The sequence below is a fragment of the Pelmatolapia mariae genome, linkage group LG4 (assembly GCF_036321145.2).
Source record: "Pelmatolapia mariae isolate MD_Pm_ZW linkage group LG4, Pm_UMD_F_2, whole genome shotgun sequence".
Lineage (NCBI taxonomy): Eukaryota > Metazoa > Chordata > Actinopteri > Cichliformes > Cichlidae > Pelmatolapia > Pelmatolapia mariae.
The window spans coordinates 24,448,221-24,465,522 of NC_086230.1; the positions used below are offsets into that span (position 1 = coordinate 24,448,221).

The following is a 17,302-nucleotide window of genomic DNA, read 5'->3' on the forward strand; positions in this document are numbered from 1 at the left end:
CTAGTTGTCAGTGTTGGGGAGTAACGGAATACATGTACCGCCGTTACGTATTTAAAATACAAAATATGAGTAACTGTATTCCGTTACAGTTACCGTTTAAAAAGGTGGTATTTAGAATACAGTTACTTTGTTGAAATAAATGGATTACACGGCGGTATTTTCCTGTTTCATATTGTCGCGGGTCAGGGCTGTTTGGGTTTTGTTTGACAGCTATGTTCTGTTGTTCCAGGCGGCAGCGCTACGGTTGCCATGGTTACAGGGTGACGCTCTCTCTGGACTGTGTGTTTCCTGGGTGAGAGAGCGCCTTTTGGTTGTTGTTGTTGTGCTAAGCTAATAGGCAGAATGCTACAGGCATAGCCCTAAAGAATGTAGCCTCATGGGCAGTGTAGTCCGTGCTGCAGTGAGTATGGACTGCCATACCCGTTATGTGTCTGTGAGCGCGAGGAGGGAGAAAAAGGAGAGTGGAAAAGTACGAGTTGTCATCGAGCAGAAACGGGAGCTGGAAGCATGTAAATATAATAATAACCACTGCAGCCTGACGAGCCCAGTTGTAAGTAAGCTATTAAGACTCGACTGTACTACGTGTTCGTGTTTTCCTCCGAAACAATAAGTTCCGTTGGAGCAGCCTTTCAACGCCTGTCTCTCGCTAGCAAACTTGACCCAGACAACAAAGTAAAGCTATTTTTCGGCTACGAGCCCGACACGGAACCCGGCGTATTAGCCAGACGTCCCTTTTCTATGGTTCGGAGCCGCGGACCTTCAGTAATAGTAATAAATCACATTCATGTAGTTGTAAACAGCATGATAATATATTAAGTAATCCAAAGTATTCAGAATACGTTACAAAATACATTTTGGGGCATGTATTCTGTAATCTGTAGTGGAATACATTTTAAAAGTAACCTTCCCAACACTGCTAGTTGTTTCACTGTCATTGTGGATGTTGGGTATCGAAGAATCCATAGGTCCCTCATCCTATTCATGTAACCCCTTCCGCCAGGGTTACTTGCATAGTAGCATTCCAACAACGCCCTGTCTTATGTATATATATATATATATATATATACATATATATATATATATATATATATATATATATATATATATATATATATATATATATATATATATATATATATATATATGTGTGTGTGTGTCTTGACCTAAACAGCATAAACAGATGACGGAGGCTTCTGGAGTACATATAAGGTGGTCCGTGTCCCTGTGTGGTTGGCTTATTTAGCCAGTAAACCAATATGTATGCATGAGTTCTTTCACTCGACCCAACTAACTCCACCATAATCCCCTTGGAATCCCCTTAATGTGGATGCCTAAGAAAATACATTTAGTGTATAATTTAGTGTGTATTTAGTGTATATATATATATATAGTATATATATATATATATATATATATATATATATATATATATATATATACACTAAATACACACTAAATGTATTTTCTTAGGCATATATATATGCCTAAGAAAATATGTATATGTATATATATATATATATATATATATATATATATATATATATATATATACACTAAATACACACTAAATGTATTTTCTTAGGCATATATATATGCCTAAGAAAATATGTATATATATATGTATATATATATATATATATATATATATATATATATATATATATATACACTATATATATATATACACTAAATACACACTAAATTATACACTAAATGTATTTTCTTAGGCATCCACATTAAGGGGATTCCAAGGGGATTATGGTGGAGTTAGTTGGGTCGAGTGAAAGAACTCATGCATACATATTGGTTTACTGGCTTTAATTACCAGTTTGCTTTTATAGAAATACAACATCATCAACCTTAAATTGCTGCATGTTTAATATGGTCATGAGATGTGCTGTGGGGGAGATATCAGATTTTATTTGGATCCAGTATGACTTATTTGATGACTTGTCACATTTTTTGTCGAGGTAAGCGGTACAGCATGATTAAAAATAGAAAGGCACCAGCAAGGGCGGCCTTATGTGTCAGTAAGCATAAACAGATGACGGAGGCTTCTGGAGTACATATAAGGTGGTCCGTGTCCCTGTGTGGTTGGCTTATTTAATCAGTAATGTGTGGCTTGTGTTATAACCACATTCACATGCCCAGGTTTACTTTGTGACAGACACAGTGATTCGTGTAACAAATTAATTTAGAATGCATTACTCATGCTGTAAGTGTTTGAAGAAACCTTTGGGAAATGTTTTGGCATGCATGTTTTAGCTGTGTTTCCTTGCTACAGTAAAAAAGACAATTTTGTTTATGTACTGCTCATGTTTGCCAGCAGCTCCGAAATGCTTTGCTTCAATGGAGATAGTAGACAGTATGGCATGCTTAACTTTCCACAGTCAGAGCCTTAGTAATTAGTGATTTAGAGAGAATTAAATGTATAAGAAGTTAAATACTTTCGGTTATAACAGTATTACATCAAAGATATAGCTTTATGTTCACTTGCAGTTCCTTGAAATTGAACTTTTAGTAAGTGTACTGTAGATTTCCGTTTATATATTTTTTTTATGGCCTTGCCTTTTTCAACTGTAGATGGATACCATCCCAGAGCAATGCAACTGTGGGAAACACTATCCAGACGAAAACATGTGATGGCTTTTTGGCATTTGTTGTTAATTAAATGTACCCATTAAAGTTTGGTTACAAGATGCATTTGGACATCTTATTATCAATACACACTAGTCTGTATGAAGGAATATTTTTATAACTGAAAATAGTGTGGAAGTAAGAAGCCAAAATAAGGCATCATCAGCTTAATTTGAGTGTGAATACTATAGAGTCTACAATAAGAACTAACTAAAGACTTGAGTGTCAGGCCTAGGAGCCATAATCAGCCCGACAATTACTCTAATATGGCCGATGGGATGGGTGTGGAGAAAACGAAGGACAGCATAAAGTTTGGACTTTTAACTCTATTTTCAGAAGTTTTACAATATTCCTAAGGAGGACCTCCTTTATTACCATTCATACTACACCATGGTCATTATATGATAATGTCTATGTATATAATTACTGTGAGCATTCATCACATACAAATAAAATATTTAATTCATACTATGTATAACACCGATAGCCTTTTTAATGGCTATGGAAATAAATGTTGACAAATGTTAACCCAGCTATCTCTAATGCCAAAAGCTTTTTGAAACACTGAGCAAAAGAGCTGTCCTCATTAACCAGGACAATGTCCTAATTCATAATTATTCTGAGGAAGCTACTGTGTCAAACATTGCATATCGAAATGTGACTTTCATAGAATAGACAGTAAATGATGCTGAATAAATATCATTAAATCATAATGTAAGATTTTATTGAATTAATACATTATCAGCTGTCAGTTCAACAGGTAGTTCATATTTTATGAACACTGTCAAAAGATTCCAAAAGATGTATCTTATTCAGCCTTTTCACCCTGGAAAAAATAATGAAAAACATAATTATTCAACACATATTGAAAACTCTGGTCACATGTGGTGTTGCACTATTGTCTACACCTTAAATTAAAGGTCTATATACTAGTAAATTAATACTTTGGGATACTATAAAGAACAAAACCAAGAAACAAATGTACGTTTTGTGTAAAATCAAATTAAATGAATTACCTTTCCAACATCACGGCTCTTGGCTCTCAGTTTGTTGACCTGAGATTCAGCAATGTCAGCACGCTCCTGAGCTTCCTCCATCTCATGCTGGACCTTTCTCAGTCGGGACATGTGGGTGTTGGCCTGTTCCTCCTATTCAGTGTTACAGTATGTTGCATTGTTTAAAAAATGTCTGATCATACAGCAGGTAAAATTAGTTTTGAACATGTCACCCATTTTCAAAGTAAATATATTTCTAAAAGTGCTTTTGACATGAAATTCTCATGAGATGTTGGTCCCTTTTGCATCTCTCTTTCTTTATGTGTTTGATAATTTCTGCCTGTATCATTTCTCATTGTTACATATAACTTAATTTATAGACATCTATGAATTGATTTATTTGCATTTGTGGGTAGTTACATACATATGGTGAGAATTTCATTTAAATAGCATCTTTAGAAACCTATTTACATAGAAAATTGGTAACATTGTCAGTACTTATTTTTCGTGATGTATGTATTTCTGTCTTTAAGTTGTGCTTCCCATATGTAAAATCAATAAAACCATTTTACTCACAGCGTCCTCAGCCTGCCTCTTGTAAGCCTTGACTTTGAGCTGCAGCTTATCCACCAGATCCTGGAGTCTGACCAAATTCTTCTTGTCCTCCTCAGTCTGTATAGATAACAAACTGTTACTGCTGGCTAGAGAAGAAAGAGTTTAGAGACTTGAATAAGGTGAATATTTAAAAAAATGTAATCACCTGGTAAGTGAGCTCCTTCACTCTCCTCTCATATTTGCGGACTCCTTTAACAGCATCAGCTCCACGTCTTTGCTCAGCCTCAACTTCAGCTTCCAGTTCACGGACCTTTAATGCCATGATAAATAATCCGCTTTTAATAAATGTTAGAGTACAGAGAAAAAAATGAGTTCTTATGAGGGAATCAAAGTGTTACACTTAATAATAACTGGATTTTATATAGAGTACATACCCTGGACTCCAGTTTCTGGAGCTGCTTCTTGCCGCCCTTCATGGCGAGGCTCTCTGCCTCATCCAGACGGTGCTGCAGGTCCTTGACTGTGACCTCCAGGTTCTTCTTCATCCTCTCCAGGTGAGCACTCGTGTCCTGCTCCTTCTTCAGCTCCTCAGCCATCATGGCAGCCTGAAAATATGGGTGGTATTGGCATTGTTGATGAAGTACGATTTTGAAAAGAAAAGATGGCAAAGCTTCTAAATTACTAACTTACATCAGTGATAGCCTTTTTGGCCTTCTCCTCAGCATTTCTTGCTTCTTGAACTGCATCATCCACCTCACCCTGAACCTGGATAAAGTCAGCCTCCAGCTTCTTCTTGGTGTTCAAAAGACTGGTGTTCTGAATAAAACAAGAAAACAATATTTTATTGATGCGACTCTTACTCAATGGAATCACAAAGTTCTTGTAAAGTAATAATATAAACCTGAGAGTGAAGCAGTCCGACACGCTCGCTAGCATCAACCAACTCCTGCTCAGCTACTTTGCGTCCTCTCTCTGTCTGCTCCAGAGCGACTCTCAACTCCTCAATTTCAGCCACCATCAGACCATTTCTGCGTTCCACCATGGCGACCTGCTCCTTCATGTCTTCCTGTCCTCTGAGAGCATCATCCAGGTGCAGTTGGGCATCCTGATTAAATAAATAAATAAATAACCATTTTAATTTTTAACAAATGATCTACCAACTCACCTTGAGCTGTCCTTGGACATTCCTCAGTTGTTTCTGGGCCTCAGCAGCCTGTCTGTTGGCATGGCTCAGCTGAATCTCCATCTCATTCAGGTCTCCCTCCATCTTCTTCTTGACTCTAAGGGCATCATTCCTGCTCCTGACCTCAGCATCAAGAGTGCTCTGCATGGAGTCAATCACCCTCTGGCTGTTCCTCTTGATCTGCTCCATCTCCTCATCCTTCTCTGCCAGCTTCCTGTCAATCTCACCTTTTACCTGGTTTAGCTCAAGCTGAATACGAAGAATCTTGGCCTCCTCATGCTCCAAAGTTCCCTTTAAATGATTTACAGCTATGTTAAAAAATCCTTTCAACATAAAGTGGATAAAAGATTTTTTCCCTAATTTCAAAGTCAATTTCTATAAAATACCTCAGCTTCCTCCAGAGCTGTCTGAATTTCAGACTTCTCAGTCTCAACAGTCTTCTTGGCCTTTTCCAGCTCATGGATGGTCTTTCCTGTTTCACCAATCTGCTCAGTCAGATCTGAGATCTCCTCTACAGAATAAGAATAAAAAATAAATAAGAATAAAACGGCACTTTGAAAGTAATATTTGTTCTTAAATTTCAGACCCCACAGCAATTAGAGTTAGATTCAAAATCTCACAGAATCTTCCGAAATACAGTTTTCAAACAGACAACATTTATATGGGTTCTATAAAGTACATTTATAAAGGTCAGAGAATAACCATCATGAGATATAATTTTATTTAAAGTGCGATTGACATACGCTGCAGGTTCTTGTTCTCTCTCTTCATGGTCTCAAGATGATCCAGAGCCTCTTCATAGGAGTTCTTCATCTTGAACAACTCAGTGCTGAGAGAACGAGCCTCCTTTTGGGCTCCTTCCAGCTCTGCCTGGCTCTCCTCATACTTCTGCTTCCATTCTGCCAGCACCTAGAAATATACAAGTACCAAATATATCCAAGTCCCCATGATTACTTGCTAATATAAATTTTGGCTTCAATAAAATCATTGTGATCTTGTTTTGCTGTTACCTTATCAAAGTTCCTCTGCTTCTTGTCAAGGTTGGCAGCCAGAGAATTAGCTCTCTCCACATCAATCATGAGGTCCTCCACCTCACCCTGCAGCCTCTGCTTGGTCTTCTCCAGTGAGGCACACTTGGAGTTCACAGCCTCAATGGATTCTTCAGCCTCCTGCAGGCGCTGGGCAAGCTTTTTCCTGTTGTTAAAAGAATTTTGTGTTTGTTTAATGAAAAAACTCTGAAACCCAATTAGGAAAATGAAAGTATTGTGACTTACTTGGCCTCCTCCAGCTCCTCAGTGCGCTGGATAGCATCAGTCTCATATTTGGATCGCCACTGAGCCACCTCACTGTTGGCCTTGGACATTCCTCGCTGCAGCTCACCCTTGGCCTCCTGCTCCTCCTCAAACTGCTCTCTGAGCAGATCACAGTCATGACGTGCTGATTGAACAGCATGAGCCAGGGCGTTCTTGGCCTGTTGAAGTGACAGTTGATTTCAGATTTCAATATTTTATTGTTGAAATCAATTTTAAAGTCTAATGCTGAGAGGATAACAAATTTAAGAGCTAAAAACTAAGAAAGAAATTAAAGGATAATCTGTCTCAGAGTTACTGAGTGTCTCTGTAACTGATTAAAACTTGTCTCTGTTTTTATTAGTAAGTGCTGAAGTATAAAAGAAGATAGAAAATAGTTCCAACCTTCACTTCCTCCTCAACGTGTCTCTTCAGTTCCTCAATCTGCTGAGTGAAGGCCTGCTTGCCCCTTGTGAGCTGAGAAACAAGAGCTTCTTTCTCCTCAAGCTGCCGAGCAAACTCACCTGTAAATAACACACATGTACTAAGCTCAGGTTATTTAATTTCCCCCACTGATTGTTTGTTGCCTTAGGTCACCTGTATGTGACTAATATATGTAACTGTGTAAAACTGATAACGCCACCAAAAGACTGTTTCTTTGTTATACATCACTTACCATTCTCTGTCTGAAGTCTCGCCTTATGGGCATTAATGTCATTCAGCTGACGAACATTCTCATCATTTTTGGCTTTGAGCTCACTTAGTTGATCCTCAAGAGTCCTGCACATTTTCTCCAAGTTGCCCTGTGAAGATTAGCATATGTTATTTATAAAAGAGATTTACTGCAATTAATTATACATGTAACATATAAATATATAACTGTTGACAATAATTTGAAAATTACTTTAAATTTAGAATAAATAACTGTAACTAAAATAATTATGGTTATATTCATGTTAACAGTTCATGAATATCTGCTTTTAAATGCTCAAACAAAATTGGTTCTCTAAAAAAAACCCACACCTTTGCTTTAGCGACAGCCTCCATGTTGCTGGAGAGGTCATCAATCTCCATCTTGTACTCGCTCTTCTCTTTCTCCAGCTTCTGTTTGACACGCTGGAGGTTGTCGATCTGCTCTCCGAGCTCTGCAACAGTGTCAGCCTGCTTCTTACGGAGAGCTGCTGCAGTAGCTTCATGCTGCAGAGTTGATTCTTCAAGATCACGACGCAGTTTCTGGAACTCAGCCTCTCGCTTCTTGTTCATCTCAATCTGAGCAGCTGTTGCTCCACCAGCTTCCTCGAGCCTCTCGCTGATCTCTTCAAGCTCCCTGGAGAGGTCGGCTCTCTGCTTCTCTACCTTAGCCCGAGCTGCCCTCTCAGCCTCAATCTCCTCTTCCAGCTCCTCAATACGAGCCTAGTGCAATGATAATATGAAAAGAACATTACCGAATGAACATGCTTTAGATTCAGTGAATATATTATTGAGTTATAACCATGTTACCTGCAGTTCTTTGATCTTCTTCTGGAGTTGAGCACCTAGGGTTTGTTCATCCTCAATTTTGCTGAGAAGTTGGCTGATTTCAAAGTCCTTCCTGTAACAGGACAAGAAGAGCATATTCAGTATTATAGACTTGAACATAAAGAAAGCTTTTGGTTACCACTTTGATGCTGCTCACAGAAACATAATTAAAAACTGAAGTCATTGACTGATGACTTTATTGTTCGGCATTAGAGATTTGTGGACAAAGTAGGGCATAAATGTGTCAGATTTGACAGCACTACATTCAGCTGCTGGTGAGATTTTGTAGTCTACATTTAAGGAGTGGACGATCTAACAGAAAAACATTGCTAGTAATAAGGGAAAAATGCCCTACTTCTTGATTTTCTCATCAGACTGCTGCTTGTCATTCTCCAGATCCATTATGGATTCCTGGGCCAGTTTCAGATCTCCCTCCAGCTTCCTCTTGGCTCTCTCAAGGTCCATGCGGAGCTTCTTCTCTTGCTCCAGTGAACCCTCAAGCTATAAAATCATGTCAGTTGAATAAAGTTGTTTGAAAGACAGTGATTCAATACTCTTTCCATTAAAAAAGCAATATGATTATAGTTTTCTTACATCATCAACTTGCTGTTCCAGTTTTGTCTTGGCCTTGGTCAGAGTGTTGACTTTGTCTTCCTCTGCCTGGAGATCATCCAGTGTTTGCTGATGGGCCTCTTGTAAGGCTTTCTTCTCCTTAGTTAACTTGGCAATGGCCTCATCCTGAGATGCCATCTCCTCTGTCAGGTTTTTCACCTAAGGATTGTACAAAGGATGTATTTAAATATAAGTTAACAACTATATATCTCAGGAAAGAATTAATATATTTTAATTTAGATGTGTCTTTTTTAAAAACTCAAATATAGATAAATTGAACCTTGTTTTCTGTGGCATGTTTCTCCTTCTCCACTTTGGCCAAGGTGAGCTCCAAGTCATCAATGTCCTTCTTTAGCTCAGAGCATTCATCCTCCAGCTTCCTCTTCTTAGCAGTCAGCTCAGCATTGATTTCCTCTTCATCCTCCAGTCTCTCACTTGTCTCTTTGAGTTTGGCCTCGAGCTGGATCTTGCTCTTAATGAGCCCCTCACACCTTTCTTCAGCATCAGAGAGATTGTCAACTTCCTATATAACACATGGAACAGACAACAATGTATAATTTAGTGTTGTCATGTCGTGTGTCTTGGCAATTGCTCATTATTCATTTAAAAAAAATCTACACTCTGTTGTGCCACAGACACAGTCAGAATCAGCTAACCTGCATACAAGACATTATAGGCATTGTATATTTGTTCTTTTGTTTCCTACTTACTGCAGCCACTTGAAGTTGCAGGTCATTCTTCTCCTGCAGCAGGGCGACCATCTTCTCTTCCAGTTCCTTCTTCTTGGCCAGAGCAGTAGCCAGGTCTGTCTGCATCTTCTCATAGTTCTCCTTCATGTTCTGGAGCTCCTTCTCAGTCTCAGCACTCTTCAGAAGAGGCTTGATCTTGAAGTACAGTTTCAGCCATGGCCAGTTCTTGACATTCATGAAAGAACGGATGTTGTACTGGATGGAGAAGATAGATTCTCTAAAAACCAAACATGAAAGTGTTACTTTTAATATAGTAGGATCTTATAAGGAAAGCAATACAAAAGAGAATACAATAGAATTTAGCATGATAATGTTACCTCCTCTCCATCATCTTCACAAACTCTTTCCTCATGACGTATCCTCTGCAGAGAGCCTGAGTCATGGTCACCAGCTCAGCCAGTTTATCATCTCTCATCTCCTCAAGAGTGCCCAGCAGACCAGCTTTGAAGAACACCTATTTTGTTATGTAAAAATAATTAAATAATAACAATAAGTGCTGTGCAAATGGACACTCTATTTACACTCATTAAAATAATGAAGTGTACCTTTGTGTGCCCAAACTTGTACTGTGTGTGATCCACATCAATGGAGCCAAGCAGCTTCTCTGAAGCTTTCTTGTTGTCAATGAACTGTCCCTCAGGGATGACACTGGCATTCAACACTTTGTATCTTCAAGAGAGAATCATGTTGTTACTTAGATTTTTCTTTCATCATATTCAAGTTTGCTCTTTACAACAACAATGAATTCATTTCTGCTTTCTAATTCAGCAATTTGCTGTCACCTCTGTTTGAAGTCACCATAGAGGATTCTGCTGGGGAAACCCTTTCTGCAGATTCTGATGCCCTCCAGTACACCGTTACATCTCAGCTGGTGGATGACCAGGAAGTTCTCCATAAGACCTGAGAGTCAGAAATGCATAACATTTCAAAACTTTCTTTATGTCACTGTGTAATGTTTTGTGTAGTTAGTAGGACTTTGGGGTGTTTTACCTGGGGTCTTTGTCTCATTGGGAATCAGACAACGGACAAAGTGAGGATGAGTGCTTCTTAAGTTGGTCATCAGCTTGCCCAGATTCTCCTGTAGATCAGCATCATTAGACAATAGGTTAATAATATTTAAATATGAGTAATTAATTATTGTTCCTACACTATAAATCTATACATACTCTGAAAAGCGCAGACACAGTCTGGAAGGAACCACCCTTCTTCTTACCACCCTTCTTGCCACCAGCAGCCTCTGTTTTCATAAACAGTAAATTTCATTATTAGAACTGAATGAATATTTTTCACAGTATACATATTAGCCTTCAGTGTGCACATTATAGTTATTAGACAGATACATACTATCTGTACTGGACATGGGAGTTTGTGAGCACTTTTGTTTCTTACCATCAGCTCCAGCATGGGCTACATACAGGAGGGCCAACAGTTTGTTTGAAGACTTCTGGTAGAGCTGCACAACTGAGTCATTCAGTGGGTCCTTGTTCTTGTCCAGCCAGCCAGTGATATTGTAGTCCACTGTACCAGCATAGTGAACCAGGGAGAAGTGTGCCTCAGCCTTGCCCTTTGCAGGCTTTGGCTTCTCAAAGCATTTGGTCTTGCCAAGATGCTGATCATGCAGCTTGTTCTTGAACGTTGTGTCAGAGGCCTTGGGGAACATGCACTCCTCTTCAAGGATGGAGAAGATCCCCATTGGCTGAGAAAATATTACATAATATATTAATATTTTATGGAGGTAACATATGCACCCACGTGTACATTTCTTCCAGGGCAGCTTCTTACCTTCTCAATAAGCTCAATGCAGGCAGCCAAGTCCATACCAAAGTCAATGAACTCCCATTCAATGCCCTCTTTCTTGTACTCCTCTTGCTCCAGGACAAACATGTGGTGGTTGAAAAACTGTTGCAGTTTCTCATTGGTGAAGTTGATGCAGAGTTGCTCCAAACTGTTGAACTGAAATAGTACAAAGGTATTTAATAGCAAAAGAGTGTTTTTCTTCAAAAATACTCAAATATTCCTCAGGCGCTTACATCAAAGATCTCAAATCCAGCGATATCCAGCACTCCAATGAAGAACTGTCTGGGTTGCTTTGTGTCCAGCATCTCATTGATACGGATAACCATCCACAAGAACATTTTCTCATAGACAGATTTGCACAGAGCTGAGACAGCATTGTTGACCTGGAATAAGAAAATTTAAATTTGTTTTTCTCAAAAATAAATAAATGAATAGATAGATAGTAATATATGTTCATATGTCAAAATGCAAATATTTAAAAACTTTTATTCACTTACCTGTGGGACGGTCTGACCTTTCGTCACCATCTCATTGCCAACTTTAACTCTTGGGTAGCACAGAGCTTTCAGCATATCAGCCGAGTTCAGGCCCAATAGGTAGGCGATTTTATCAGCCACTGGTTGATAAATAGAAATTTAATGCTTTAGGTCAACTGGAAAATATTTAGTTAGCCCAAGTTAGACTCTAATCTTCTGTGAATTAGCAGATTTAGTAGATTTTTCTCATTTACCCTCAGTGCCATCAGGTTCAGCCTGCTCCTCACGCTGCTTCTGCTTGAATTTCATGTTGCCATGATGCATCACAGCACCAGTCAGCTTGTAGATGCCTGCTTTTTCCTCAGCAGTGAAGCCCAAGATGTCAATTGCAGTCTGAATTGCACATAAAAGGTAATAATTAACACTGTGATATTTTTGTCATCTATACATATATATGTGTATATATATACACATATATATGTATATATATATACACACACACACACACACACACACACATATACATATATATATATATATATATATATATAGATATAGATATATATATAGATATACATACATATTTGCAGTCTAAGAAAAGGTGTGAACTGAGTCTTTACATCTGTTGCAATGAACTCCTCCACATCATTAATGCTTTTGACAGTCACTTCACCCTGACTGATCATTGGATAGTCAAAGGGATTTGTGGTGATCAGAAGAGCCTCTGAAAGACCAGAAGAAATGCATAAATAAATAAATGCTATGAATCCAAATTAAACTTAATGGTACAAATACCTGTCAGTACCTACCCAGGAGCTCAGGCTTGTGGCCTGTCATCAGCTGATAGAAGATATGGTAGCTCCTCTCAGCAGACAACTGGAAGGTGACACGGGACTTCTCCAGCAGATCTAAGACCAAAAATTCAGTGTGAGACAAAAGTGTGCAGATTTCTTAACATCAGACAGCAACAGTGAATAAAATGTAAAAAACAAACAAAAAATTAAAATAACTTACATGTTTCAATATCAGCTGAAGACAGTTTGCCAGTGGTTCCAAAATGAATTCTGATAAATTTACCCTAAACATATCAGATTTAAATTAACAGTTATTTTTGACAGTTTGCTTTCAAACCTGGTATTCCTTTCTGTTCCAACACTTACAAAGCGAGAGGAGTTGTCATTCCTAACAGTCTTGGCATTACCATATGCCTCCAGCAGTGGGTTAGCTGCAATGATTTGATCTTCCAGGGAACCCTAGAAAAATTATGTTACACCTTTTTTGGTATATTGTAAAAACTTTACTTACTTTTTCCAAGTAAAAGCAGTTATACCTGCATCTTGCCAGGTGTAGGCTCTGCCTTCTTGGATCCAGTCATTGCAATTATTGCAAAGTACTGGATGACACGCTTAGTGTTGACAGTCTTTCCTGCACCAGATTCTCCGCTGGAGAAAGAAAGAGTTGAATTGAGTTTTATTGTGTGTTTTTTCATATCTGACATTCATTTATTGGTATATTACTCACGTGATGAGGATAGACTGGTTCTCACGATCTAAAAAGAACAAATACTTAAATTGATTGTTAATTTAAAACCACAAATGATCAAAATACTGTGCTGATGAAACATCAGATGGGCTATGCCATGTTTTGTGTTTCATATATATATATATATATATATATATATATATATATATATATATATATATATTTCATGTATATCCTACATGATATTCTAAATGTATATATATATTTAGTATACCCTCTAAAATAAAACATACCAGTGAGCATGAACTGATAGGCATTATCAGAGATGGAAAAGATGTGCGGTGGAGCCTCAACTCTCTTTTTGCCCCTGTATGCCACAACAACCTGAGCGTCATACACAGGAAGCCACTTGTAAGGATTCACGACGACGCAGAACAGGCCGGAATAAGTCTGGAAAGCAGAGTAAGTTCACAAATGTCATTGTGTCCACACTGGACATCTATATCATTTTAATAACTTCTCCCAGTATAGAAAAGTAGTAGAACAGGCAAACACCATTATTAAATGTTTGTTAAACACCTACATAGATCATCCATGATGCAAAACGCTCTTTGAGGTTAAACAGCACGGCAGGCTCATTGAGGTGGGTCATCATGGCCATGTCCTCAATTTTATCAAACTTTGGGGGATTCATGGGGTGGATGTCATCCTCTTTTACAGTGACTGTCTACATAGAAAGAAACAATTTTTAAAAAATTGAATAAGTACATTATGTAACATATAATATTAATCTTATCTGTTTTCCCGAGAAAGTTGAATGGGTGGAATTGTTAAAGTTAGAATCTTTTATGAATATTCACTTACCTTTCCTGTAAGTGTCTCAACAGTGGCTTTACCACCCTCCTTCTTGACAAGTTTGCCCTTGACATACATCTCATCAGGAACAGCCACAAAGTAAGCCGTCTTGGCATCAAATGGAGCAGTCTGGGCCTCAATCCTCTCCCTTTCTGGCTTGCGGAGATAAATGGCCGCAGGGCCATACTGCTCCATCTCTGCGTCTGTGCTCATGGTGGCACTTTAGTGGTAACTGACAAAAGGAGAAGGGATATGAGTGAGTTGGAACATGTTTAATTGTGATATAGTTTTACATAATTTGGAAATATTTTTTAATGAACATTATTATAACCATTTGGGAGTTGTGTTATTTAAGACACATCTCACCTCACTTTATCCCTACTGAGTGGCTCTGATCTGTTGTTATCTGAAGATGCATTTAAAGAAAAATAGAGATGGAAGAAAACACAAAGTCAACATAGTTGCACTGCTATCACCTACAGCAGTCACATTACATAGAATTTTGGTTAAGCAGTCTTCCTTGGCTGCATAGTTGTTGTTTTTTAACAGTTTTCAAACATTCAGTAAACCATACACAACATTTCAAGTGTTTCATTACAACTCTTAATGAAAGATTTAATCTAGTTGAGTAAATCAGTAAATCAATAGCATTTGATATTTCCTTTCCTTAAAGAGTGCTAAAATGAAATTGAAAAAATGGAACAAACAGATACGATAAATTTGATTAAAAGTTAATTCAGTTTAAAAAAAACAAACAAGCACTGACCTGTTGAGGATGCCTTTCAGTTCTCTGAGGAGACTGAAGTAGTTGCTTTTATACAGGCTTAAACAGCTTGGTCAGCAGCAGTCTGCCTCTCGATTTGGTCAAGCATCTCTGTCATTTTAAGACCCCTCTTGTGACATATTATGTTTACTCAGCTTTTTGCGTACCAGATTTTATCTTGCTTAAATAAGAAAATAGTTCCAATACAGGAAAAGGAAAAAAATATTAAATTAATCAGTCAAGCAGGAGAAGAATTTTATAGAAGTATAGTAAAATTGAAAATCAAAATAAATAAATAGGCAAACAAAGCAGCTTAAACTTCCTTTATTGCATGGGACATTGTATGTTCTATGTCATCCTTGTTGAATGATACAAAAAGATCAAATTATAGCCATTTTGAAAACATAAATAATCTATTACGGGAGTTGTGCTTTGACTTCCCTTTTTAAACCCATTACCTCTTTCCATTTGGAAAGATGCACTGAAATGTCATTGGTATTGAGTGTCAGAGCTTGTCCACATTTCAGATATTTAAAATACTGTAAAATGTAGTATCATTTACATGACTCAAAAACAAGAAAAGTAAACCCCTCATAGAAAATATGTAAATTTTAAAGAGAATGCAATTTTATGTTAGTAATATTGTGTAATATGTTCTAGATAAGCACTGGCAATAGCTTTATTTTAGCTCATAAAAAGAGTAATGTCTAAAGTATGCACTAAAATAGATGCTACTCAATGAACATATTTTTTAAGCACGAATTTTCACCAATAAATCATTAACTCAGGTTAAGTTTGAATCTTGGGAAATATTTATTTTATTTTATTTTATAGTGAGAGGTTGTCACTACTTAGCCAAACCATTAAACATGTTCTTAGTACGAATGAAAATTAATTTTGGAGAAGCCTCCATGTGTTGCTGGTATACAGTTGCAGTGCATTGGCACATCTATCTGAGTGGGACTTATTATAGGTCTTATCTCAGCCTGGTTGGCAAATGTTCTTCTAGTGCTTATAAGGCAATGTGTAATACCACTTGAACTTTACGGAAAAGGCCTTACATTCAGTTTTATTAGAGGAATATGAGATGTGCCAATGTTCTGCAACTGTACACCAGTACCTCTTAGGTGCTCCTCCAAAATGAATTCCCATTCCCTGGCTATGAACATGTTTAATAGTGTGGGTAAGTAGAGACAACCTCTGTCAAAGATCTTTATCAAGCTACATTTGATGTTGTTTTTGTTTTTGAAACATGGTGCCCTTGATCAACTGTGTGACTTTCATTTTAAAACATTACTAGCATAGTCCCCAAAGTAGAATAATCTATATAATCTACCAAATGGTTGACAGCTGCCTGAATGCCACTCAGAGGAATTAACAAACAAAATGCAGAATCACAGTTTTAAATATGTCTTTAACTTGACATAGAACTATATAAATCTAACTGGGTTCATAATCACTTAAGGACTGAGATATATGAGTTATAATTTGATGACTTCTGTTGGCTAATGATGGTGTAGATAATTATATCAGTCAAAAATGGGAAACTGGTGTCATTTGTTAAAAGCTATAAACCATTATGACATGTTTACTTTTGTAAAAAAAAAAATTTAAAAAAAAAAGCCCTGCAAAAATGAATAGATTTTGCTCTCTGTTTTCTTTAACTCGATTTCTATTAACTTGTGTATTCACAGACCCCAAAGGTATATACCTTTCTGTAACTTTTAAGTCAACAATCATAGGTGCAGTAGGCAGGTTTCGTTACACTGTGCAATTTTTATAGCTCCTTGTAAACATATTAGATGCTTCATGTGCAACCAGAAAAAAACTATATTTGAACCAAATGTATTTATTCAGTACATTTATTCCTTGATTTTAACAAAAGGTCAGATTGAGATCATGAGAACATTTTGCAAGATGGTGTTTTCTTACAGTAGTTTATTCCTGGGGTCCATAGAGACCCAAGTCGGTAATCATTTTACTACAGTGATTTATATGTTGATATAAGATAGCCTACAGTATGACCTAATGACCTGCTTAAGCACTGTTCATATTTTAGGACTATTATTTGCCTTGTCCTGACAGAAAACATTTTACCAGCAGAGCTTCACTTACCATGATTTAAAGAAAACAGTTACAGAAAATGTTTCAAGACTGAAATTCAAGCATATGGCTAACCACTTTCTCAGATAGTTAAAACAATGCTTATCTGCTAGATTTTAAATGTACCTGTCATTGCATTTTTATATTGAATTTAATTTCCGTCAGTTAATAAAGGTTATATTTTCCTGTGCCAAAAAGAGAGACACTGTTGCTTAAATGTCCGATAAATTACTCGAAAGAAGACGTTTGATATTAAATGTAGATTTTTTTTAGACACAATAAACAGTA

General features: G+C 37.3%; 1 protein-coding gene across 1 annotated transcript; it reads right to left on the minus strand.

The window, feature by feature from the left end:
* Nucleotides 1-3,445: 3,445 nt before the first annotated feature.
* LOC134626311 (myosin heavy chain, fast skeletal muscle-like) lies at nucleotides 3,446-14,361 on the minus strand. Its single transcript, XM_063472022.1, has 39 exons — nucleotides 14,158-14,361; nucleotides 13,877-14,020; nucleotides 13,587-13,743; nucleotides 13,333-13,360; nucleotides 13,142-13,253; nucleotides 12,972-13,064; nucleotides 12,826-12,889; nucleotides 12,621-12,719; nucleotides 12,432-12,535; nucleotides 12,066-12,204; nucleotides 11,833-11,951; nucleotides 11,569-11,718; nucleotides 11,321-11,491; nucleotides 10,928-11,234; nucleotides 10,705-10,775; nucleotides 10,529-10,616; nucleotides 10,321-10,438; nucleotides 10,084-10,207; nucleotides 9,856-9,992; nucleotides 9,500-9,755; nucleotides 9,070-9,312; nucleotides 8,772-8,948; nucleotides 8,533-8,678; nucleotides 8,160-8,250; nucleotides 7,683-8,072; nucleotides 7,336-7,462; nucleotides 7,065-7,183; nucleotides 6,645-6,841; nucleotides 6,381-6,564; nucleotides 6,114-6,279; nucleotides 5,757-5,881; nucleotides 5,353-5,661; nucleotides 5,089-5,292; nucleotides 4,878-5,003; nucleotides 4,622-4,792; nucleotides 4,393-4,497; nucleotides 4,209-4,304; nucleotides 3,654-3,785; nucleotides 3,446-3,463 (listed from the first exon to the last, which is right to left on the minus strand). Exons 1-39 carry the CDS (start codon nucleotides 14,359-14,361, stop codon nucleotides 3,446-3,448), a joined length of 5,811 nt encoding a protein of 1,936 aa, XP_063328092.1.
* Nucleotides 14,362-17,302: the final 2,941 nt, after the last annotated feature.